Genomic DNA, 27,512 nt, shown 5'->3' on the forward strand with positions numbered 1-27,512 from the left:
CACACATTCACACATACATAAACATCCTTCATCTTCAAAACTGCACCAATAGGAATTTCAACCTGAGAGAAGCAGGACCAACCAAAGAAAGACAAATATGCTCGCAAACCAATCATATAAGATGCCCAGCTTCTTATATGAACCAACCTCCAGCTTCCTACTGCCACAACTTCCAATCAGGCATATCTTTTTTCGGTATAAAACTTGAGTCACTAGCAAACACAAAGTCTCTTTACTATAGGAAGCTCTGAGTAAATAGTCTGTTCTTATTTAGTGGTCTTAGTTTATTTCCACAAACCAATGTACAAATAACATAAGTATAAAAACATTCACTGAAATTGTTTATAATAATTAAAAACTAAAGAGCTACAGTTAATTATTAAGACTTGATTTAAAAAATTAAGATACATCCATATTCCATTACACAGTGGTACAAGTGATAAAATGAATATATTAGATCTATTGGTCAATATGTTAAAAGCCCCAGAGATAGTAAGTTTAAAAAGCAGGGAAAGAATGGGTCTCACAAGATTCCTTTTATGCATATTCAAAAGCAAGAATATGTATAAACTTTGTTTTGGAAAGATGCTTGAGGGGACAATATTAATAGCATTTCATGGTATTGGGGAACAGGAGGCACAGTGAGGCAATCTGTTACTTTTTGTTCCACAAAGCTAATCAATACCATTCCATTTGAATCTATACTACTTGAACACATGCATGTCATCAAGGGTTATCTAGAAAGTGTACTTATCTGCATTGTTAATTTACATTTATGTATTAAAACAACTATTACTTCAAAAATAAGAATCAATTTGTGGTATTAAATATAGGAAAATAAAAATGTTTAAGTTGCATAACACAGCAAAGGTAAAATCTTGAAGGTACAAGATGATTTCCTAGATAGGTTTCGTTCTGGAATAAAAATACATTACTCTAAATCACATACGAATGAACTTTAATTTAGGAAGACCAGCTGAAGCATCTTTTTCCCCAGCAGTGTTCAGACGCTTTCTACTCACAGATAATAGGTATTACAGGTTAAGAAAAGGGAAATGAGTCGCTTATATATAACAAAAATTAAACTCTTATTCTCCTTTTATCTACTTAAAGTCATGTCTAATTTACTTTCTAAATATTTCTCAACTCTATCTACTTCTCCTAGTTACTCTTTTTAATCCTGGACATCATCATCCCTTCCTTGGATGATGACTACAGCAGTCTTTCACTAATTTCTCCGCTGCCAGTCTTAATCCCTCTAATCTGTCCTCCATTATCCAACTTGAATAATCTTTCTCAAATAAAAATATATGATTGTTTTAGAACACTTCATCCAAAAGCAGCATTTTTTTCAAGTGCACATGGAACATTTTCCAGAACAGTCCACATGGTAGGCCTCAAAAGTCACAATAAATTTAAGACGATATCATATCAAGAATCTTCTCTGATCACTAGAAATGGTATGAAACTAGAAATGAATTACAAGAAGGAAACTAAAAAGCACACCAACACGTGGAGGCTAAATAACATGCTACAAAACAATGAATGGGTTAACAATGAGATAAAGGAGGAAATCAAAAGATACCAAAGAAAATAATAAATATCAAAGCAGAAATACACAAAATAGAGGCTAAATGAAACAAGACAAAAGATCAATTAAACCAAGAGAAGTTTCTTTGAAAAGATAAACTGAGCTTGTGCTTTGGTGCTGTTAAGCCCCACAGTCTCTGCCGGTTAATAAATTCTCTTTCCTCTAAAAAAAAGAAAAATAAAAAGATAAGATAAACAAAATTGATAAACCTTTAGTCAGACTCACCAAGAAAAAGAGACAGAGCTCAAATAAATAATAGCAGAAATGAAAGAGAAGTAACAGCAACCACCACAAATACAAAGGATTATAACAAAATACTATGAACAATTACATGCCAACAAATTGGACAACCTGGAAGAAACTGACAAATTCCTAGAAACATACACTCTTCTAACAGTGAATCAGGAAGAAACGTAAAATCAAAGCACAGCAATTAACTGCTGATGAAATAGAATCAGTAATCAAAAAACTCCCAACAAACAAAAGTCCTAAATCTAATGGCTTCACAGGTGAATTTTACCAAACATTCGAAGAGGACTTAATACCTAGCCCTTTCAAACTATTGCAAAAAAATTGAAGAGGATGGAAGGCTTCCAAACCCATTTTACAAAGCTGGCATTACCATGATATCAAAATCAGACAAAGACATTACAAAATTATAACCCAATCAACACTCCTGATGACTACAGATGCAGAAATCCTCAAAATATTAGTAAACTAAATTCGGCAAAACATTAAAAAGATCATACACCGTGATCATGTTGTATTTATTCCTGGGATGCAAGGTGGTTCAACATCTGCAAATCAATTAATGTTATGAACCACACAAACAATATTAAGGATAAAAATCGTATGATCATATCAACACTGGAAAAACACTGGACAAAATCTGACATCCATTTATGACAAAACTCTCAGCAAAGTGGAGAAACAAGGAACACAACTCAACAAAACAAAGGTCATATATAACAAACTCACAACTAACATCATAATCAACGGTGAAAAGCTAAAGTCTTTTTCGTTAAGATCAGGAACAAGACAAGAATGTCCACTTTCACCATCTTCATTCAACTTAGTATTAGAAGTCTTAGCCATAGCAATGAAACAAGGAAAAGGAATAAAATAAAATTTACAGATGACATGATATTATATATAGAGAACCCTAAAGAGTCCACCAAAAAAACTATTAGAACTAAGAAATGAATTCAGTAAAGTAGCATGATACAAAATTAATATTCAGATCAGGTGCATTTTTATATACCAATAACAAGCTATCAGAGAGAGAAATTAAAAATACGACCCCAATTGCATTAAAAAGAATATCTAGGAATAAACATAACCAAGCTGATAAAAGAAAACACTAAGACGATGAAGAAACAAACTGAAGAAGACACAAATAAATGGAAGGATACACCATGCTCATGGATTGGAAGAATAAACATTGTTAAAATGTACATACTACCTAAAGCAATCTACAGATTCGATGCAATGCTTACTAAAATCCCAAGGGCATTTTCACAGAAATATAACAAGCAATCCTAAAATTTGTATAGAAACACAAAAGACTCCAAACAACCAAGGCAACCTTGAGATAGAACAAAGTTGAAGGTATCACACTAACTGATATCAAACTACCCTACACATCTATAGTAATCAAAACAGCATGGTACTGGCATAAAAAGGGACATAGATCAATGAACAGAATGGAGAGCCCAGAAATGAATTGACACCTATATGTAATCTATGACAAAGGAAACAAGAATATACAATGGGGTAAAGACGGTCTCTTCAACAAAGGGTTAAGAAAATTCGACAGATATATGCAAAAAAAAAAAAAAGAAACGAGACCACCTTCTTATATCATATACAAGAATAAACACAAAATGGATTAAAGACTTAAATGTTAAGACCCCAAACCATAAAACTCCTAAAAGAAAACTTAAGCGGTAAACTCTTTGACATTGTTTTCAGCAATATTTTTTTGGATATGTCTCATCCAGTAAGAGAAACAAAAGAAAAAATAAATGGGACTACATCAAGCTAAAAAGTTTTTGCACAGTGAAAGAAACCATCAACAAAATGAAAAGACAACCTACTGAATGAGAAAAGATATTCGCCAATGATACATCCAATAAGGGGCTAATATCAAAAATATATAAACAACTCATACAACTTAAAACCAAAAGAACAAACAATCTGATTTAAAAACTGGCAGAGAACCTGAACAGACATTTCTCCAAAGAGGACATACAGATAGCCAAAAGACATATGAAAAGATGACCAACATAACTAACCATCAGGGAAATGCAAATTAAAACCACAATGAGCTAGATATCACCTCACACCTGTCACAATGGCTATAATCTATAAATCAACAAATAAGTGTTGACAAGAATGTGGAGAAAAGAGAACCCTCGTGCACTGTCGGTGGGATTATAAATTGGTGCAGCCACTATGGAAAACAGTATGGAGGTTCCTCAAGAAATTAAAAATAGAACTACCATATGACCAGTAATTCCACTTCTCGGTATTTATCCAAAGAAATCCAAAACACTAATTCAAAGCAGCATTATTTACGATAGCCAAAATATGGAAGCAACGTAGGTGCCTACCGAGAGACGAATGGCTAAAGATGATATGATACATTTATATAATGGAATATTATTCAGCCATAAAAAAAAAAAAGAATGAAATCTTACCATTTTAAGAACATGAATGGACCTAGAGGGTATTATGGCTAAGTGAGTTAAGTCAGAAAAATACAAATACCATGATTCCACTTTTAAGTAGAATCTAAAAAACAAAATAAATGAACAAACAAAACAGAAACAAATTCATAGATACAGAGAACAAACTGATGGTAACCAGATAGGAGGAGTGTTCGGAGGATGGGGCAAAAAGGTGAAAGGTATTAAGAAGTACAAATTGCTAGTTATAAAAATAGTTTCGGGGATGTATAAAGTATGGCATAGAGAACATAGTCAATAATATTGTAATAATTATGTATGGTATCAGATGAATACTAGACTAATTGTGGTGATCACTTTGTAAGGTATATAAGTGCTTAATCACTATGCTACATATAAATGCTGTAAATAATATAATATTGTATGTCAATTGTAATTGGAAAATAAATTGATTTTTTAAAATACAAATCTGATCATGTTACTCTCCTACTTAAATCCCTTCAATAGCTCCCAAGTGCCCTTAGGAGTATGTCTCTACTTTTTATATGGCCTGCGTGGCTCTTCATGCTCTGAAGATGCTTGCCTCTCTGGCCTTCCTGCTTGCCCTAGCTGTCCTCCTAAACAAATCATAAGCAATTTCTTTTATTCCTCGAATAGGCCATTTTCACATATGCCACTCCTTCTAGTTTTCCTTCTTCCAACTGCTTTTCACTTGTTCAATTCCTAATCAGCAGTGAAGGCTCAGTTTAGCTGTGTGACCTCTAAGAGCCTGTCCCTGACTCACCCACGTGATTTATTGCAGTGTACACATTGTATTGTAATTGTCTATTTCCTGATCCATCTTTCCCACTGGATCATGAGCTCAAAGCAGACAAAGACCACATCACCCAAGTTAACTGCTGTAGTCCCAAATATAAACACTCAACAAACTGCAATTGAATTGCAATTGCTACTGTGTTGGTCATTTTTATCAATACATTACATTACTCTTCACGTAAGTATTAGAATCAACTGAGAAGTACAGATTTCTTTAATTCATCACAAATTCACTGAATCCCGATCTTTGAGAATCTGCTTTTTAAGAAACTGATGAAGCTTTCATCTAGGAACCACTACAAAAATCTCTGAAAAATAGAAACTGCTGAAAATAAGAAGTTAGGCTGTGTAATTTAATTTTAAACTCAATTAATTTGCTATACGTCTTCTGGTAAGACAGTATGATTTAACAAACCTTAAATTTTAAGATAAGACTACTGTATAGTTCACAGTCAAATATTTTAACATTAAAAAAAAGAACTGAGTGAATAGTGTCTTCATACTAAAGATATTGTTAAAATCCAGCAGACTACATGTTTACTTCACATTAAGATATGCCACAGTTTTACATAGGTCAGGGGAAATAAAGAAGTTTTCAAATGATTTTTTCAGGATGCTAATAAGATGCTCTGATCAAAATTTACTACTGGGTGTTTGGAGAAATTAATTCAAGGGTGACATGTGCCTTCATTACAGAGAATAATGAGAACCAAAACAGTTGCTCTATAAATAATAATTTAGAATTAAACATAGAACATAAAATGATCAGGGACATATTTAAGAGGATGTATTTTTAGACTCACAAGGGCAGTTATTTCTGTAAAGATTCTATTGTTTTCTTTGGGGAGGCGGAGGCTGCAAACTTGTTCCTGAAGTTAAATTGAAATAATTGTTTATTGTTTTCCCAGGAGGCATGACCTCACTAAGCCCGGTTATAGTCATGAAATACAAATCAGCAACTGCAAAAACTGACTTGTTAGGTATTTAAAGTAAAAATTCATTCTAAAATATTAAAACAGACACTCAACTTCCTAAATGAATGTTAGTATTTGAATTTGTGTATATAACCACACCACCAGTTTTTCTAGAGATGCTAAAGTCCTAAAGTACAATTTATAAATAGTTAAGAGCTTATAAATTGCTTAATTTAGTGACACATTCCTTACATCCTGATCATTCGAACTGCAGGGCACACTATAAAAAAAAATTGTACAATAAGCTTTATGATACTGAGTGAAATATAATGCATTGTTTATAAAAAAAGAAATTCAATTCTAATATGTATATATAAAAGATCCCTGTGCTGTAGTAAGGTAAACTTAGGGTTGCCAAATCAAAAAATAAATAACCAGTTCTATTTTCATTTTAGATAAACAATGATTTTTTAGCCTGAGTATATCCTATGTAATATTTGGATCTCCTGCATTTTTATATACTAAATTTGACAAGCTTGAGTAGAGGTTATGGTAGCTAATGACTCCATATGTTTTGAAAATCAAAACCAGAAGAGAATGCAGTGATCTACGTTTTAAAAAGATGGTATACTTCAAAAAAGATACCCATATCCTGAAGAAGTTAGCTCTCTCTGTGGTGCTAACCTTTTGGATTATCAAATATTTTACTACATCAAAATATTATCAGTGGATATTCTTGTCCTGGATGATAAGACTTATAAGTGATTTTTATGTTATTCCTACTTTTCCATATGTTCTTCAACTCAAAAAAAAAAAAAAAGGAAAATTTTTTCTAATAGAGAAGAATTAATCTATTTAAAAAATCCTGGAGTACTAGAAAATAGAAAAGAATGTTTTCTACTGAATCCATTAATATATAAGGAAAAAAAAATTGTATGGTATATAATTACAAACCTATTTAATGGGGAGAAGGGGTTATTGCCAAAAGCAAACTAACTATCCTCTGAAGTAATCAAACATTTTTAAAGACCAGGGTGTCATTTAGTAAATCAACACAGTTCTGTTCTAAGTACTCAGAGGGAAGAGTTCAGTCCAACAGTGTAATCATTAGCTAGACTTAATTACCTAAGATCAAGCTCAAAGAATATTATCTTAAATGGGATGGTTCTTGGGGGGATGGCTACAGTATCTTAAAGATGGTACCACATTTAGCCTCTAATAGTAAATGTGATCAATACAGGTAGCCAATCCAGATCCAAAAACGTCCAATTGATGTTTTGGTTTTGTATTTGTACTCCCATCCTCAATAATCCCTTTCAGTACCTAATTCAAATTGGTATCTCATCTAAGGGAGAGTAATGTCAGTATACCATTGGCCCCTGAGACACCTAAGATTACTATAACAAGAGAGACTCTTCTATGTTTTTTATTTTGTTACTCACAATTCTCCCTGGATTAATTTGCAAAGAATAATATAGACATGATATATTCTGACTCACTACAAAAATAACTCCTTCCTAAAGATAGTTTCAGTTATGGAGTAAAATTTGTCAATAATATGGGTTACTTATGGAAACTTATCAGCTTAAAGTCTTGGTCGGTGTAGAGTTGTAATATAAAGTATGTTCATACTGTAGGTGCAGTTCACAAGAAACTGAGGATGTACCTCTTAGAAAAGGGCTTCTCAAACTATCTAAAGACAGGAACAACTTTTTTCTTTCCAATCTATCAAAAAAAAAACAAACCAGTATTTTTGTAAAATAAAAATAAGTCACTAGAAAAGAAAAAGATACATAAAACATAAGCCTTTGGATACTGTGGCACTACCACATTTCTAGAGGCATTTCTAAACATTTATTCTTGATTTCTATACTTGCCTTATGTCAGACTGGTAACAATAAAGACAGCATTGGTTCACAGATCATATTTTGCAAAGCAATGTCTTAGATCACACTTATTATATGTTTATACATAGAGCAACACCCTCTAAAAAGTCATACAAAGAACTTTAAAAATTACCTTTTCCTATAAGGACTCCAATTTTTGAGTCTAATTTTTCCCCTGGGTCACAACTTCTTGTCACTAACTTGAGAACTGGAAGAAAAGGTCTGACATCACACAGCCTTCTTGTTTCATCTTCAAGTTCCTCATATACAGCAGTTTGATTCACACATGCAAACATATAGGAGTCAATTTCCATAAGGAGGTTAAACATTGGGTAATTGTGAACCTGCTTCCACAACATCTGCAGGAAAAAATAATAAGACATTGCCTGAAATGGAAACTTTGCTCAAGTGTACAAAGCTATACCTACAAGGATGCTCGCTTGTAGTGCTATTTGTAAAACTGAAAAACTAAGGATAAAACAAACGTTTAGCAATAGGGATTAGTTAAGTAAATTATAGAATATTAAACAACTATGAAAATAAAATAGAAATACACTGTTAACATGAAAAGCTATCAAAGATATATTAAGGTTGATATTTTTTAAAATAAAAAATTACAAGAGATATATATGATATTAACACATTTTTGTAAAGTAATATAATGGCACAGTGTATAAAAATACATTTATATAAACAAAATTATTGAAAGTGAATATCTATGAAGAGTAATAATCAGTGAAGACTGCCATATTTAAAATTCCTGTGAACACAAATAACTTTAAAATAGGAATTTTAAAGTATGTATCATGACTCCCATACAAAATGAGTATTATTTTTGTCCTGCATTTTTTTCTATTCACTAGAGTTGTCTTTATTAACTAACATTGATTGCTCTGTCAAGATCAACAGAGCTCTCATCATCTCTCCCCTGCCCCCAGGTCATATAAAATATGAGATCACATAAAATAATCACCATACAAACACAGGTGGGATTATATATTTTAACTACAGCCAGTATAAAAGCCAAGAACTGAGGGTAAGAGACCTGAGATAAGATTCATGGCCAATCCCCAGATTCCGTTATACAAAAACAAACAGGAGAAAGGAGTGCCAGGCAACAATAACAACAATTATAATTAAATTATAATTGTATTAACCAATGTTACCCCAATAAATTTAATTTAAAAATAAATAGATAAATAAAAAGGTTTATTTTCCATGAAAAGAAAAAGAAAAGAAAAAGAAAAACAAATAAGTGAATTTTAAAAATGAGCAATAGACTTGAACAGACAATTCTAAAAATGGCCAGCAAGAACATAAAAACAACCTTATTCATTAGGGAAAAAACAAATAAAAACTATAATAAGATATTACTTCACAGCCATGAGGATATTATTTAAAATAAAATTAAAAAAAAGAAAAGAAAATAGAAAATCACAGGTATTAACCAGGATGTAAAGAAACTAGAACCCTTGTGTATTGCTGATGTAAAATGGTATAGTCACCATGGAAAATAGTTTGGCAGTTCCTTAAAAAGTTAAAACAGAATTATTATCATATGATCCAATGATTCCACTTCTACATACACACACACACACACACACACACACAAAAACTTGTGCACCAATGTTCATAGCAGCATTATTCACAATAGCCAAGACATTTATAGCCAAAACATGCATCAAAAGATAAATGGATAAACAGAAATGTGGTATATCCAAACAGTAGAATATTATTCAGTCTTAAAAAGAAATAAAATTTGCATATATGTTGCAACATGGGTGAACTTTTAAAATATTATGCTAAGGGAAAGAAGCCAAACACAAAAGGACAACTATTGTATTATTCCACTTATATAAAGTACCTAGAATATACACATTTATAGAAATGAAAATTAGAATAGAGATTACCAGGACTAGGAAAAGGGGAAGTTTATTATTTAATGAATATAGAGTTAGTGTTTGAGATGATAAAAAAAAAAAGTGCTGGAAATGGATATTGGTAATAATCAGGCAACACTGTGAATGTACTTAATGTCATGGAATTGTGCATGTAAAAACAACTCTAATGGTAAATTTTATGTTATACATATTTCATAACAAACTTTTTTTTAAAAAAAGAGGTATCAGTGGTTAATCCAGCTTCAGGTAAAGCCACAGGCATCCATACCTGCTCCTGCGAGGTGCCTCAAACAATTTTATTTTTAATTCTAGGGATCATGAAATTTTAGAATTCTCATGTCTCCATGAGTTAAGAGTTAAGAGGCTGTCCAAAACCATGAGCTTTAAAAAGGTCTATCATCTAAATATTTTTTCTTAAAAAATATAACTCCCTCCCTCCCTCCAAAAAAAATCATAACCCTTGGTTTCCATATTGAGTTCAGCTAGTTAAAAAACGTTAAAGAAGAAAATTTAGAAAAACAATTTCATTTATATGATGTGGTCTTCACAAATTAATGGCACTCATCAATTCACCTGAAAAAATAATCCAACAAAACAGGCAAGCCTTGTTATGTGAAAGAATTTGCTTCCAATTGAGGACACACCATTCATTACTAGGGAAAGAAAATCCTGTGAACAGCAGAAAACGTTTTCTTCCCCAAAAGCCACCATGAAAACTAGTGGGGTTGGGGAGGGAGAAAGGGGAGGAGAAAGGGAAGGAAAAGGAGAGAAGAGACAACCAACCAAAAATTGCATGAAAAAAAAGTGTAATAAGCTCAAAGATAGTTATTACAAAGATTTTAACTCAAAATAAAACTTTCTTTGACAATGTCATATTCCTTTTAATAACCTGAACAAACATCTTAAACAACCTAAGCCAATTTTTCTTAATTCAGCTATCACATAGGAACTAAAAACAATTAAAAGTAAGAGTAAAAATGAAGATATTTTATATGCCCACAAAACACAAAGCATGTATCAAAATCTTTAAAACGTCATAACCTAAAGGCTAACTTTCCCTCAAATTTACCACATGATTTACATTATTAACATTTTCTATAATAGAAGGACATGTTCTCCTAAGTTATATAGTAATAAGCCACATCTGTAGAAATTCCACCTATTAACATACCTGTTTAATATAAGAAATGGTAGCTTCCCGAGGTACCTCCAACTGGATATAAATCCCAGTGGGCAAAAGGAAATCCACGAGTATGGAGCCATCAGATGTTATCTGTGAATCCACTGCCCAGATGTCAAGGATGTCTGCCATAGCAGGAGGCATTATGAAACTGAAGCACATTCATAACCACGGGGCCCTAAAAATCAGTGAGTAAAATTTAGTGAAACAGATAAATATCCAAATTTTACACTAAAACATGATAAACCTCACCAAGCCATAATTTCAATATAGCCAATAATGTAACACGAAACCAATTAAATCAAGCAAGAGTAAATCACCAGAAATAAGTTATTTAAATATACTTTTGGTTATCACTATATAAATTATATATACACATAATTCACTGGCTCAAATTCAACATAAGTGTATCGTATATGAAAGATAAAAGGTTAAGGATTATAGGACTGAGTTTTTCTTTGCAAACTCCAATGAAAATGATCAACAGGGCATTCTTTCAAAAATAATTTTCTATCGATCTCATATGAAAAACAAAATACAATCTTAGTCCCATAATCCATCACCTTAGTATTAAAAAAGACCAAATCCTACAAACCAGCTAGCAAAGCCCTTGGTGCTGCTTCCGGCCTATATTCCTTTGCTTGTCCTGCCATTCCATAGCCGAGGCCTTGTACCACAAGTGCCTTTTGCCTTTCTGCTGCTACATCTATGTTCATAGGCTGACACTCCCGCATCAAACCCCTATCTCAGCAAATAAACTTTTCAACTGTTCTATAGAAGTCTCATCTATTTCCTAAGGCCTTCCTTCAAGAAGGCACAGCAATAACAATAGGAAGAATATAGGCTTTGCAATGAAATTAACAAGATTTAAATCCTATTTATTCAAAGAATGAAAGTATCACATCAAAATACATAAGATCCAACTTAAAGCATTTTGAGCAAAAATAATAACTGAAGCACTGAAACATCAAATATATACAAATATGTGAATAGTGATAGGAAAAAAAAAAAAACCTTTAGGTGTCACCACTGGAGACAGCTAAAACCAACTCATTATTTTGAAAATTGATAACTAGAGCCAAATGAATAGTTTCTGAAAAACAAGCAAAAGAAAAGAACCAAATAGCAAAGGCTTGGTAACTGTAGAAGTCCTCCAGGAGTTGCAGAACTTTCCAGGTCAGAGGAGCCAGTGAGCACCATTATTTACAAAGTCTTCCACTTAGATATGGCGACATTGGCTCTATTCTGGTGCTTTCGCCTACCTACAAATGACTACAGCACATTCCCAGCTACACTGCTCAGAGCCTTTTGCTTCTGAACACAAGGATCAAGCAGAAACAGGTCCTCACCACACACCTGGCCTCCCTGCTGAGAAATGCTCCAGTCCAGCAAGCCAGTACCCACTTCTTTCCAAAGCCAATTTGTGTAAAACAAACAGGAAAGCCTTTATAGAAAAGGCTGAAGAGCCATGGGAACTCTCAGGGAATGTAAGAATTCTCCAGGATAGAAGATGCCAGTACGCGCCACTGTTCACGTCCCCATCCACCACAACAAGGTGTGCAGGGGCTCTATATACATACTCTGGCCAACCCGCAAGGTCCCTGCAGCACATTCCTGGACACATAGCCTAAGCCTATTTCCACCTCAAAAAATGGCAGCAAACAGGATCAACAGAGCATTACAACATACATCTGACTTACTCAAACCGAGCCAATCCAGCTCAGCAGGCCACTAAACGGGATGCCTTAGGTACCCGCTCAGCTCCTACCAGCCTGCCAAAATCACCCGAATACACAGCCTATACACAAGCAACTTGTACTTATAGGAACTTTTTCAAGACCATGAGAGACAGCTACTATGTCTAATTCATATAAACAAAATAAAAAGACAGAAAACATCTTTCTCTTTAGAACAAGAAAAATCTCCAGGAGAAAACCCTAAGGAAATAGAGATAAGTAATTTGCCAGATGAAAAAATTCAAAGAAACGGTCATAAAGATGCTCCCCAAATGCAGATAAGTAACACGGAGAAGAAAATAGATGATTGTATGTATATAACTGTCCTTTTCATATCTGTAATGGTAACCATGTACCAAAGATTCAGAACTGAAGTATATAACATAAAACAAGAAGAACCAGGGGCAAAACCCATAGAAGCCAACCAAAATAAACAGAAACACAAGGACAAGGAAGCAATGGAAACACCGAGCCACCAGAAAGCAAAAGGTAAAAAGACTATAAGAAGACCTCATATTTCAATAATCACTCTAAATGTAAATGGACAGAACTCATCCAATAAAAAGGCACAGAGTTGCAGAATGGATCAAAAAAACAAAACCCAACCATATGCTGCCTCCAGGAGACACATCTCAGCTCCAAAGACAAATATAGACTCAAAGTGAAAGGGTGGAAAATAATATGTCAAGCAAATGGCATTCTGAGAAAAGTAGGAATAGCGGTACTATTATCAGACAAAACAGACATCAAAATAAAAAAGGTAAAGAAAGACACTGAGGGACACTTCATAATGATAAAGGGAATCATGCACCAAGAAGACATAACACTTATTAATATCTGTGCTCCCAATCAGGGAGCCCTGAAATATGTAAAGCAATTACTAACAGAACTAAAGAGAGAAACAGACCAAAACACTATCGCAGTAGGGGACATAAATACCCCACTGTCGGATATGGAAAGATCATCCACACAGAAAATTAATAAGGAAATAACAACCTTAAATGACACATTAGACCAAATGGACATAATTGACATTTACAGAGCCTTTCATCCCAAAACAGCTGCTTATACATTCTTCTCTAGTGCACATGAACCATTCTCAAGAATCGATCACATACTGGGACACAGAGATAGCCTCAACAAATATAAGAGGGTTGAAATCATACCAACCATATTCTCTGATCATAATGCCTTGAAACTGGAGATCAACTGCAAAAAGAAATCAGGAAGAATCGAAAATACAGGGAGATTAAACAACATGCTACTGAAGAATAACTAGGTCAAGGAAGAAATAAAAAGAGAGATCAAGAGATACATAGAAATGAATTATGAGAATACAATATATCGAAACTTTTGGGACATGGCAAAAGCGGTCATAAGAGGAAAGTTTATATCATTACATGCTTATCTCCAAAAATAAGAATAAGCCCGAATAAACAACCTAACGCTTCATCTAAAAAACTAGAATGGGAAGAACAAATGATGCCTAAAGTCAGCAGAAGGAAAGAAATAATTGAAATTAGAGCAGAAATAAATGAAATTGAAAACAAAAAAATAATAGAAAAAATAAATGCAAGAAAGAGCTGTTTCTTTAAGAAAGTTAATAAAATGGACAAACCCCTGGCTAGACTCACTAAAGAAAAAAGAGAAAAGAGACACAAATAAACAAAATCAGGGATGAAAGGGGAAATTACGACTAACAATGCAGAAATAAAAAAGATCATACAAGAATACTATGAAAAAGGATATAACACCAAATTTAATAACCTAGAAGAAATGATCCAGTACTTAAAAAAAAACACGATCTTCCTAGACTAAATCAAGAAGATCTAGAAAATCTAAATAGACCGATCAGCAGTATGGAAATTGAAACAATCATCAAAAACCTACCAAAACATAAAACTCCAGGAACAGATGGCTTCACCAGTGAATTCCACCCAACATTCAAAGAAGATTTAATATCTATCCTCCTCAAACTTTCAAAAAATCAAAGAGGAGGCAATACTTCCCAACTCATTCTCTGAGACCAATATTACTCTGATACCAAACCTGGTAAAGATAACACAAAAAAAGAAAACTACAAACCAATATCTCTCATGAACATAGATGCAAAAAATCCTAAATAAGATACTAGCAACCCGAAAACAGCAACATATTAAAGAAACTATACACCACAATCAATTGGGCTTCAGCCCAGGGGCACAGGGGTGGTTCAACATACGCGAATCGATTAATGTGATACACCACATAAACAAATTAAAAAATAAGAATCATATGATCATATCAATAGATGCAGAAAAAGCCTTCGACAAGATACAGCATCCATTTATGATCAAAACACTTAACAAAATCAGTATAGAAGGAAAGTACCTTAACATAATAAAGGCCATCTATGACAAATCCTCTGCCAACATTATACTTAATGGTGAAAAACTAAAAATCTTCCCTCTAAGATCAAGAATAAAGCAAGGCTGTCCACTATCACCACTGTTATTCAATATAACATTGGTGGTCCTAGCAAGTGCAATCAGGCAAGAGAAAGATATAAAAGGCATCCAAATAGGAAACGAAGAAATCAAACTGTCACTATTTGTGGATGACATGATTCTCTATATAGAAAACCCTACAGACTCCACAAGAACACTACTAGAAACAATAAGTAAATACAGTAGTTTCTGGATAGAAAATGAACATTCAAAAATCCATACCGTTCCTATACTCTAATAATGTAGTGTCAGAAAAAGTAGTAGAAAAAACAATTCCTTTTGCAATTGCAATAAAAAGGACAAAATACCTAGGAATAAATTTGACAAAACATGTGAAGGACTTATATAATGAAAACTACAAGACCCTATTAAAAGAAATCGAAGAAGATACAAAGAAATGGAAAGATGTTCCATTTTCTTTGATTGGAAGAATCAACATATTTAAAATGACCATAATAACTAAAGCCTTATACAGATTTAATGCAATCCCCATCAAAATCCCATCGGCTTTTTTTAAAGAAATAGAACAATAAATTATCAGATTTGTATGGACAAATTCTGCACAAAAGACCCCGAATTGCCAAAGCCATCCTGAGAAAAAAGAATGAGGCTGAAGGCATCACTCTGCCTGACTTCAAATTATACTACAAAGCTTAAGTAATCAAAACAGCATGGTAATAGCAGCAAAACAGACACACGGACCAGTGGAACAGAATCGAGAGTCCAGAAGTAAACCCATATTTATAATGGGCAAATAATTTTTGACAAAAAAGCCAAAAACATACAGTGGAGAAAGGAAAGTCTCTTCAATAAATGGTGCTGGGAAAATTGGAAGGCCACCTGCAAATGAATGAAACTAGACTGTTGTCTATCACCACACACCAAAATTAACTCAAAATGGATTAAGGACCTGAATATAAGACCTGAAACAACAAAATGCATACAAGAAAACATAGGAACTAAACTCAAAGACCTTGGACTTAAAGAGGATTTTATGAATTTGACCTCAAAGGCAAGGGAAGTAAAAGCAAAAATAAATGAATAGGACTACATCAAACTCAAAAGCTTCTGCTCAGCAAAAGAAATCGTCAACAAGGTAAAGAGACAATCATACAAATGGGAAAATATATTTGCAAGCAATGCCTCCAATAAGGGCCTAATATCCAAAATATACAAAGAACTCATACGACCCAAGAATAACAAAAAAACAAACGATCCAATCAAAAAATGGGCAGAGGACCTGAACAGATACTTCTCCCTAAGGGACATACAAATGGCCGGCAAATATTTGAAAAGCTGCTCAACATCGCTAGCTATTAGGGAAATGCAATTCAAAACCACAATGAGATACCCTCTCACACCTGTTAAAATAGCTACCCCAAAGACTTGAAAACCCATATCCAAAAAGATATTTGCACGTCTATGTTCATAGCAGCATTATTCACAGTGGCCAGGACATGGAAGCAACTGAAGTATCCTACGATAGATAACTGGCTAAAGAAGCTGTGGTACATATATACAATGGAATATAACTCAGCCATAAGAAGAGACTAAATACCGCTATTTGCGACAACCTGGATGGACTTCAAGATAATCATGCTGAGCGAAATTAGCCAGAAAGAAAAAGTCGAAAATCACATATCACTTATATGTGGGATATAAACCTAAAAGCAACAAAAGAACAGAGACTCATGGACAAACAGAGACTCATGGACATGGACAATGGACTAGTGGTTACCAGAGGATAGCAGGGTGGGAAAGGAGGGGGTAAGTAGATGGGATAAAGAAGGTCAAATATAGGGGAGTAGGGGGAGGGTAAAGTGGGTAAAGGGGATCAAATACATGGTAGCTGAAGGAAACTGGACTTTGGGTGGTAAACACACAATAGAATATACAGATGTCAAATTATAATGTACACCTAAAAATTATATAATTGTATTAACCAAGGTTACCCCAATGAACTTAATTTTAAAAAAATGTCAAAAATAAAATCATCACAGAGATGTGAAGTACAGCATAGGAAATACAGTGGGTACTACACTAATTTGGGGATCACCTCATAAATTATATAAATGTCTAACCACTATGCTGTACACCTCTAACTAATATAAAATAATATTGAATGTCGACTGTAATTGAAAAATAAAAAAGTTAAAATTCAAAAATTAAAAATAAATTAAATAAATAAATAAATAAGATGCTCCCTGAATGTGAGTGTGGAATAGAGGAACTATGGGAGAATTTCAAAAAACAGTGAGAAAGTATAATAAAGAAGTAGACCTGAAGAAAATAACAGAAATGAAAAATACATTAGAAAGATTCAATAGCAGACTGGCTATAACAGAATAATGGGCCAGTGACCTGAAAGACAGATTAGTGGAAATCAACCAATCAGAACAGCAAAAAAATAATAATTTTTTTAAATGAGGATAATTTAAGTGACCTCTGAGATGACATCAAGCACTCAAATATTCACATTATGAGAATCCTAGAAGGAGAAGAAAGGAACAGAAATTGTATTTAAAGAGACAATGACTGGGGCAGTGGCCAAGGAGGTGGCTCAGCCCAAGTAGAGTCAGTGCTGCAGCCCATGTGACCACGGTGCAACTACCCAGGCCAGCCAGTGGAGCACCTGCCACCACCACCAGCTGCCACCACCGCTTGAGGCTGCCACCACACCCACAGACCAAGGAAATGTGGGACATATGAAGTTGGAATATGAATTCATTTGAAAAACCACTTGGGGTTATGAACATAATTTCTGATAAAATTGGATTGGAAAACTTTTCATGATCTCTGTATATTTAGGCAGGATCAAACATGATAGGAAAAGTGGTATATCCTATCATTGATGGGTACAGCTATCATACTTTTGAATATATGGCAGGTTCTGATTATGAACTATAGTGGATTCGACTGGACGCTCAATTTTCTCTGGTATCCTGATCCCCGAAGAGAAATGGACAGAAGAGATTCTCCCTGTAGAACATCTACAATGGCAGGAGGCCTTTTTTCAATAGAGTTTACTTTCAGGAAATTGGAACATATGATGCTGGAATGGATATTTGGGGAGGAGAAATCCTGGTAATTTTCTTTAGAATTTGGCATTTTGGAGGAACTTTGGAGAATGTTACCTGCTCACATGTTGGACATGTGTTTCAGAAAGCTACACCTTATAAATTACCAGGAGGCACAGGGCAGGTTATCAATAACAATAGGAGTAACAGTCTACGGCCATGCCACCCTGAACATGACCGATCTCATCTGATCTTGGAAGCTAAACAGGGTCAGGCCTGGTTAGTACTTGGATGGGAGACCACCTAGGAAGACCAGGTGCTGTAGGCATGCATGCATAAATAAATGAATGAATGAATGAATGAATGAATGAATGAATGAACGAACGAATGAACGAACAAATGAATAATAAATAAATAAATAAATAAGAGTAACAGACAATGTGCAGAAGGATGAATTCAAGAATATCTTCTACATAATTTCTCCAGGTGTTACGAAGGTAGATAATAGAAATATAGCATCAAAACTTGATCTAAGACACAAACTCCAATGCAAACCTTTCTCTTGGTACCTGGAGAATATTTATCCTGATTCTCGGATTCCATGTCATTATTTCTCTTAGGAAGAAATACAAAATGTGGAAATAAATCAGTGTCTGATAACATGATTAGAAAAGGGAATTAGTAAGCTGGAATTTTTAACTGTCACAGTATGAGAGGTAATCAGGTTTTCTCTTATACTACCAATAAAGAAATTATAACAGATGGCCTTTGCTGGGATGTCTCCAAACCGAATGGCCCGGTCACAATGTTCAAATGCTACCACCTAAAAGGCAACCAATTTTGGGAGTATGATCCTGTGAAATTAACCCTACAGTATGTGAACAGTAATCAGTACCTGGATAAAGCCACAGAGGAAGACAACAAGGTGCTCAGCATTACAGACTGCAATGGAAGCTGGTCTCGGCAGTGGCTTTTTCAAAATGCCACCCTTCCAGAAATATTCTGAGGTCAAATTTATACAAGAAGAAGAAAATTAAGGATTGACTGGGCTATCTCAGCATACATCTCTGCAACATTCTTAAGTAGCAAAAACATAAAAGAGCTTCTCTTCTGCAGGATATAAGGTTTCTCAGCCATTAAAACTTAGACTCCTCTCACTTCTCACAAACTGTGAAACAGCCTTCCTGTCCAAGGACATGCAATTGCAATGTAGTGAGACTGCACACTGGTGTTTACAAAATTGAAAGAGGCTTTTGTCAAGAGTCATTAAAAAGAATATTCAGGCAATGAAACAATCAACAAAATGTGCTCTCCAGAAAGCAGCACCTCTTAGGGTTGCTTGCACATCAGTAATTTCTGATGAATGTGCTGTCATAATGAAGAAATTTCAAGACTTTTTTTCTGATTAGAACTGATAGCCGGTATATTAAGTATTGGTATAAAAATATATGAAAAGAACTGAAACCAGATTCAGAATCATGAAAAAAACATTTTACAACAGTTTCTAAAAACTATATTAAAAACAACGGAGTTTAAAGGAAATTAAACAGAACTATGAGAGGTACAATTTGTTATAGTATAGTATCAAATTTCTATATAGATTTTATACTTCACTGGGAAAAAATAACTGATTCCAACGGCATTCACTTTTTTTTCTACTGTGAGTCATGGATGCTTTTTTATTTCTCCCTGGGGTGCTGAAATAGAGCTGTAAAAAATGGCTCTTTGAACATAGTTTTGTCTATGGCTATGCTACCCTGAACAAGCCCAATCCCACCTGATCTTGGAAGCTAAACAGGGTCAGGCCTGGTTAGTACTTGAATGGAAGATCACCTAGGAAGACCAGGTGTTATAGGTGTAAAAAATAAAAAAATAAAGAATTGTAAACTGACAAGGTCCTTGTAATCTGTGAAGTCAACCAAGGGCTGCCTGACCTAAAAAACAAAACGAAACAAAACAAAACATAGTTTTAATTGCTTTCTACAACTTTTATCATTTGTTTTGTGGCCTGTTAGAATTATAATTTTTAATTGCCTTCCAAAAACGTAGATTTAAAATAATGTCTGGTCTCAGTAAACAAGTTAGATATCTCGGTTGCTCTTGGGTCAACTGGCTTATAGACTTTAACATGCACATCAACTTATTAGATTTTCAACTTCTTAACTTGATTCAACGATTATACTTAATACCCAAGATTCATGCTACTGTACTACAGATTTGTTTTCACAACAATAAATCTTTAGGCTTTTTGTTTATGATTCCATTCAAAAAAAGGTTTGCAAAGTGATTTATTATTTGAGTGTTTAGAGATGATACATTTGATGGTTTTTTAGAAACTTTTCACTCCATATTGAGATGTGCTTCATTGTCAAGTACGTATTTAGATTAAGTTCTTGAACTGTAAGGTAGATCTGCTGCTTTTTTTGAAAAATAAAATTTGACTGGGGCGGGAAGGAGGGAGAGATGAAAGTATGAATAATGGCTGAAAACTTTCCTAACCTGAAAAAAGAAACAGACATCCAAATCCAAGAAGCACAGAAAGTTCCAAACAAGATTAATCCAAAGAGACCTACACCAAGACATATTGTAACTAAAAAGGCAAAAGTTAAAGAGAAAGACACAATCTTGAAGGAAGCAAGAGAAAAACAAATTTCATACAAAAACTCCATTAGGGTATCAGCCGATTTCTCAGCAGCAACTTTATAGGGAAGAAAGGAGTTACAAAACACCTTTAAAGTGCTGAAAGAAAGGACCCCACAACCTAAAATAATTTATCACACAAGTTTATCATTCAGAATTGAAGGAGAAATCGAGTTTCTTGGAAAAGCAGAAGCTAAAGTTCATCACCATTAAACCAGCTTTACAAGAAATGTTAAAGAGTCTTCTTTAAGCAGGAAAAGAAAGGCCATAACCAATAACAAGAAAATATGAGAAAGGGGAAAAAAATCTCAAAGGTAAAGTCAAATATTTAATAAATACAGCAAATCAGACATTTTAAAGCTACTACAAAAGAAAAAAGTATCAAACTCACACGCAAACTAAATTAAGTAGAGAGCACATACACAACACAAAAAGATCTAAAACATGACATCAGTAATATAAAGCATGGGGGGGTAAAAATGTACACCTTACAGAATATAGTCATGCTTAAATGCTTATTAGCTTATAATAGACTGCTATAGTTATAGAAGGATATAAATAAACCTCATAGTAACCATAAACCAAAAATTACAAAAGATATACAAAGAATAAAGAGAAAGGAACACAAAATAGTACAGAAAACCAGCAAACCACAAAAGAAGAGATTAAGAGAAGAAAGGAACAGAGAAAAAGTATAAATAACAACGAAAAGTCAATTAACAAAATGGCAATAAATACATACTTATCAATAATTAGTTTAAATGTAAATGGATTAAATGCTCCAATAAAAAGACATAAGTTAGCTGAATGAATTAATAACCATAACATCTATATGCTGCTTACAAGAAACTCACTTCAAATCGAAAGACATATTGAGACCGAAAGTGTAAGATGGAAAAATATACCATGCAAACAGAAGTGAAAAGAAAGCTGGGGTAGCAATACTCATATCAGATAAAATAGACTTTAAAAAATGTATAAAAAGACAAAGAGAGACAATACATAATTATAAAGGGGTCAATCAAAGAAGAGGATATAACAATCATAAATGCCTATGCACTACCATCAGAGCACCTAAATATATACAGCAATTATTAATGGACAAGGGAGAAATCCATAGTAATATAATAATATGAGATTTTAATATGCTATTCACATCAACGGATAGATGAACCAGACAAAAAATTGATAAGGAAATAATAGTCTTAAATGTCACAACAGATCAACTTAATAGATATTTACAGAACATTTTATCTAGAAACAACAGAATACATATTTTTTCAAGTGCACATGTAACATTATCCAGGACAGATAACATACCAGACCACAAAAAAAGTCTCAAAAAATTCAAGAAGACTGAAATCATACCAAGCATCTGTTCTGACAATAATGAAATGAAATTAGAAAACAACAACAGAAAGAAAACTGAGTGGAAAAATATGTCGAGACTAAACAACATGCTACTAAACAACCAACAGATCAAAGAGGAAATCAAAGAAGAAGTCAAAAACTGTCTTGAAACAAATAAAATTGAAAACACAACTTTTCAAAATTTATGGGATGCAGCAAAAGCAGTTCCAGGAGGGAAGTTCATTACTATATAGGCCTATCTCAAGAAATAAGAAATATTCAAAATAAACAACCTAAATCTATACCTGAAAGAACTAGAAAAAGAAGAACCAACCTAAAGTAAACAGAAGGAAAAAAAAAAGTTAAGATGAGAGCAGAAATAAAATAAACATTTTAAAAATAGATAAGATTAATAAAACTAAGATCCTGTTCTTTGAAAAATAAAATTGACAAGCTGTTAGCCCAATTCATCAAGGAAGAGAGAAAAGCCAAATAAAATCATAAAGGAAATAGAAAAAGTTACAACCGAAATGGCAGAAATACAAAGAATTATTAGAGAACACTACGAACTATTATGCCAATAGATTCAAAAACTGAGAAGAAATGGATAAATTTCTAGAAGTATTTAACCTTCCAAAATGGATCCAGAAAGAAATACAAAATGTAAACAAACCAATTACTACTATCAATGAAACTGAATCAGTAGTCAAAAACTCTCAACAAATAAAAGTACAGAAATAGGCAGCTTCTCGGGCAAATTCTACCAAACATTCAAAGAAGAATTAATACCTATGCTTAAACTATTTCAAAAAATGGAAGAATAAATGCTTCCAAACTCATTCTATGAAGCCAGTATTACCCTGATGCCAAAACCAGACAAAGACCCTATATCAAAACCAGACAGACATTATAAAGGAAATCAGATCAATATCCTTGATGAACACATATGCAAAAATTCTCAACAAAATATTATCAACTATATTCAATAATACATTACAAGGATCACACACCATGACAAAGTGAGATTCATCCCAGGGATGCAAGGATGGGTCAACATCCGTAAATCAATTAATATAATCCAACACATTAACAAAATAAAGAATAAAAACCATATGATCATCTCAACAGATGCAGGAAAAGCATTTGACAAAATTCAACATCTATGATAAAAACTCTCAAAAAAGTGGGTATAGTGAAAATGTACCTCAACATAATAAAAGCTATATATAACAGGCCTACAGCTAATATTATACTCAATGGTGAAAAGCTGAAAGCTTTTTCTCTAAGATCAGAAACAGGACAAGAGTATCCACGATCACCACTTCTATTCAACACATTATTGGAAGTCCTGGTCACAGCAATCAGACCAAAAAAAAGAAAGAAAATGCATCTAAATCAGAAAAGAAGTAAAGCTCTCATTATTTGCAGATGACATGCTCTTATACTTAGAAAACACTAAATACTCCAAAAAACTACTAGAACTAATAAATGAATTCAATAAAGTTGCGGGATACAGAATCAATATACAGAAATCTGTTGCATTTTATACACCAATAAAAAGAAATGTTGGGAAAAATAAATGAATAAAAATTAGAAAGTGGATAATAATAAAATGTATCTCTTTGGGATCACTGTGACAATTAAAGCAGCTAAACTTGAAAGCCTTATACACTGTAGATGGTAGTAAATTACAGCTCTCTTCTTTCCGTGACCTCTCCCTCCTAACTCTTACACCTTTTATAGGCTGGACCCATTACATCGATACTGTCATGCAGGTCCTGAACCTTTCAGAAATTCCAGCCTTGTTTCTGTACACAGAACAGTGCAGGAATTAAATATTTTGACTTCAGAGTCTAACAGGTTAGTTTTGAGACCTGTCTCCATCACTCATTAGCTGAGATATCTTGGGCACATTACATATCTTCTCCCTACTTAAGTTTCCTTATCTGTGAAATGGTGAAAACAACAGTATCTACCTCATAGCATAGTTATGAAAACTGAGTAAGGAATGCCCAGAATACAGTTAAGCCCAACCTAAGTGTTTACTGCTACTTATTTTTTTATTTTTTCATTTATTCAAAAGCCGTAAGTTCTTTTCAGTTGTGTTATTTTTCAACTACTTTTTCCCCTAAAAGAGATCAGCACATAGTAGCCATTTAGTATTTATTTAATGAATTTAAGACATATTTTGTTATTCCTTCTCCCACAGTTAAAAAAATTAAACTCATAGGATAACAGAATTAATAATAGCTAAAACTTAATATATACTATGCCTCAGAATTCTACGAAGTTCTTTACACACATTACTTACTATATTTTATCCTTTACTACCACTCTGTGGTAATATTACACTCCCTGAGGAAGTACCTAAGGCTTAGAGAGGTTGATATCGCATGGCTAACAGTGGCAGTCCCAGGATTTGAGTTTGAGAGAGTGAGTCCTACACCGCACTCTACATAATAACTTTTGAAGCACCAGAAAAAAAGTCTCGGACATTTAACCATAATAAACCACACTATGTCGACTGCAAGTTCCAGGAGGGCTTGCACCATGCTTTTTAAAGTACTGTCTCACCATAGCGCATGGAGAAGTCACTATACTTAGGAACTCTAAATTGATAAATTTTCGTAGACAAGAACAAAACTACACAAAGTTACAACAAATGTCATTAATAGTCAATGGTCCTGGAATTGCTTTAGGCAAGACAGCCTATGGAGACTGTCTTCAGTGGAGGGCTTCTCAACTTTGCAAGTATAAGGTGTCCAAGAAGTATCTCCTAAATGAAAACACGTTACATCACATTAAAAAGACCATGCTTTGCTTATATTCAAATATCACTACGCAAAGACAAACAGAGGGGTAAGCCAGCTTCTGAACACCAAGTCACAGCAAATACAACAAATGAATCAAGAGTTATCAGCAAAAGCTGAGACAGGAAAACACAAAAGTAAGGATTTCATAAATTGAGAAGCATTTATGAAATATCAGCCGACTGTCATAGAATTACAATCATGATAAACCTGTACACACCTGATTTTTTCAGCACAGATTTTTGGCAAGATTCTCACATTGAAACCAAATCAGCTAGTGAATAACAGCAGTAATAAGGGAACATGAAATCATAAAAACAAAAACTCTAAGATCTCACTCTTACCAGACTACTGGAAATAATGAGGCTTCCTGAGGCCTGGAGCCCAGAGTAGAATTCTTTTCAGAGACTGATTATATCTCACCACCCTAACAGCATCAATTCCCCAGATACAAAATTCTGAACTTCTGGGATATTACAGGAAAAAGCACTACAGTACATTTAAGAATTTCTTGATGAAGCAGTTATACCTAAAATGAATTACAAGAGTGAATTCATGGGCCCCAACCCTCCTTCCTTTCAAGATCTGACATTCAACACTCATGCACACCAATTATCTTTAATCCAATCAAACTGAACGACAGGTACTTGCCAGCATATTCCATACTCTCTCCTGCCTTCTACTTTAAACTCATCATTCCCTCTCCTTAGGATATCCTCACCCACTTATCTCCTGACCAACTCTTACTCTTCTAGACTCTTGGAATACTTTCCTAATATTCCTCTGTGCACCCAAGCTCCAGAGCATACCTTTGTCATAGCACAAGAACGCTATATTGAAGCTCACTGCTTACTGATAGCTTCCCAATCTCCTATTATTTCCAGCTCTTTAACTGTAGCTCCTGACACATATTAAGATCTCATAAATATTTACTTACGGCTAAATGAATAAATGAAAAAATTCTGTGGCAGTCACTAGCAGAATTATTATATTGGGTAATTAAAATTGTGATTTAAGTTATGCTTCACAGGAAAAATTATGTGGCCTTCAATGTAGTCTTTTAATGCCTCGTCTAAGAAATACCATAAATAGCCTCCAAAGGTGACATCTTTACGTGAAGCCAAGGTAATAATATTTTACCAATATATAGATAAAATATCATAGATAAAATTCCATATACATCTAGATCTCCTAGAATTCCTCATATTTTAAAAAACGGAAATAATTTAAGTCAGATAGCAGTAAAGTTTATTTGCATATGGCTTTACAAAACCTCAGTCTATATTTTATAATAAATGTTACCTTTCCATAAAAGAGCAAAGTAGAAAAATAGTAACATACAGAACTCTAAATGCATAATTAATTGTAGTATATCAGGCTTTGCCTAATATCGCCTTGTATCCAATCATTAACTCCTGTCATGTGAAGAGGAACATGAAATAAATCTCTCCCAAAACTTAAGTACTGTTCCCCGCCGTGTTTCAATTCCAGTAATGTCACAGGCATTACTTCCAAAAATTATGTATTTTCAACTGTTTGACTACAGTACTGCTTATTCCCATAAAATGTTACCTTCTGTTTAATTTAGACAGAATGGGGAACTCCCATGATATCGACTCCCATTATTTTTAATACAGAGAAAAAGAACACAGGAATTCACTTCAGAAAAATTCACTAAATTGTATATTTACATTTTGTTTACTTTTATATGTTATATTTCACAATAAAAATCTCTTAAACATTTAGTAATTGGCAAAAATTAAATATTTCTCTCATGCTATTTCAAAATGCATCATAAAGGAAAGTTTAATCCTTTAGCTTTACAGTTAACCACGTTCTTTGCTTACTAAAGAACATCACACTAATCTCCAAAATCAATTCCTCTATCTTCAACTTGAAGGACAAAATCCTCACATTCAAAATGTCAACAATTTACAAAGAATCTAATGATTCAGCAAGATAATATGTTTAAATAAAAGATGCAGAAATGTTTTCCTCAACAAGGAGTAAATTATCAAAGGAAACAATGCAAGGTTATGCCCAGGTACATAAACTTCTACCTTGATATTTTCATATTAATAATTTACTAATAACTGAGTTAAACTGGTTGTCACACTCTGTAAACACTCCAAGTAGACAGACAGTACATAATTACAGCCTAACATATGGGTTGTAATTGTGTGTCACTTTAATAAAAGCACTTTCTTTAGACCACTTCTCAAGGTTTTCAAATACTTTAAGCTAAATACTATCTAGGAGAATGGTTTTCAATCCTCTCATATTCGATATTCTTTTTAAACAAATATTTTACAAATACTTGTTTAATATCTGAAATGAAATCATTAATATAACTTACATACAAAATATATACTTCATTTGAAAATAAACCCGTATAATGTCTTAATTGTAATATAAAGAAGAAATAAAATAATAATAATAATGTAAATCTCAATATGTGGACACTTGGACATGACTATATCACTGCTTAATGAGGTTTG

General features: G+C 33.6%; 1 protein-coding gene and 3 pseudogenes across 3 annotated transcripts in view; 3 read left to right on the top strand and 1 right to left on the bottom strand.

Moving 5' to 3' along the window:
• PIK3CB (phosphatidylinositol-4,5-bisphosphate 3-kinase catalytic subunit beta) overlaps nt 1–27,512 on the bottom strand; it is a 174,216-nt gene that overhangs the window by 83,936 nt on the left and 62,768 nt on the right. For all 3 annotated transcript variants that reach the window (XM_039837280.1, XM_039837279.1, XM_039837278.1), the window contains exons 3-4: nt 10,967–11,153; nt 8,028–8,253 (exon numbers count right to left, since the gene is read on the bottom strand). In XM_039837280.1, the coding sequence (XP_039693214.1) occupies nt 8,028–8,253; nt 10,967–11,137 (397 nt within the window). In that variant the 5' untranslated portion in view covers nt 11,138–11,153. The remainder of the gene's footprint in view (nt 1–8,027; nt 8,254–10,966; nt 11,154–27,512) is intronic.
• Nucleotides 12,244–19,220, top strand: LOC120581920 (polypeptide N-acetylgalactosaminyltransferase 1-like; annotated as a pseudogene).
• On the top strand, nt 18,424–18,542 carry LOC120582690 (uncharacterized; annotated as a pseudogene).
• LOC120582558 (uncharacterized) lies at nt 19,954–20,072 on the top strand (annotated as a pseudogene).

The sequence above is a fragment of the Pteropus medius genome, unplaced genomic scaffold (assembly GCF_902729225.1).
Source record: "Pteropus medius unplaced genomic scaffold, Ma_sr-lr_union100, whole genome shotgun sequence".
Taxonomy (NCBI): Eukaryota; Metazoa; Chordata; class Mammalia; order Chiroptera; family Pteropodidae; genus Pteropus; species Pteropus medius.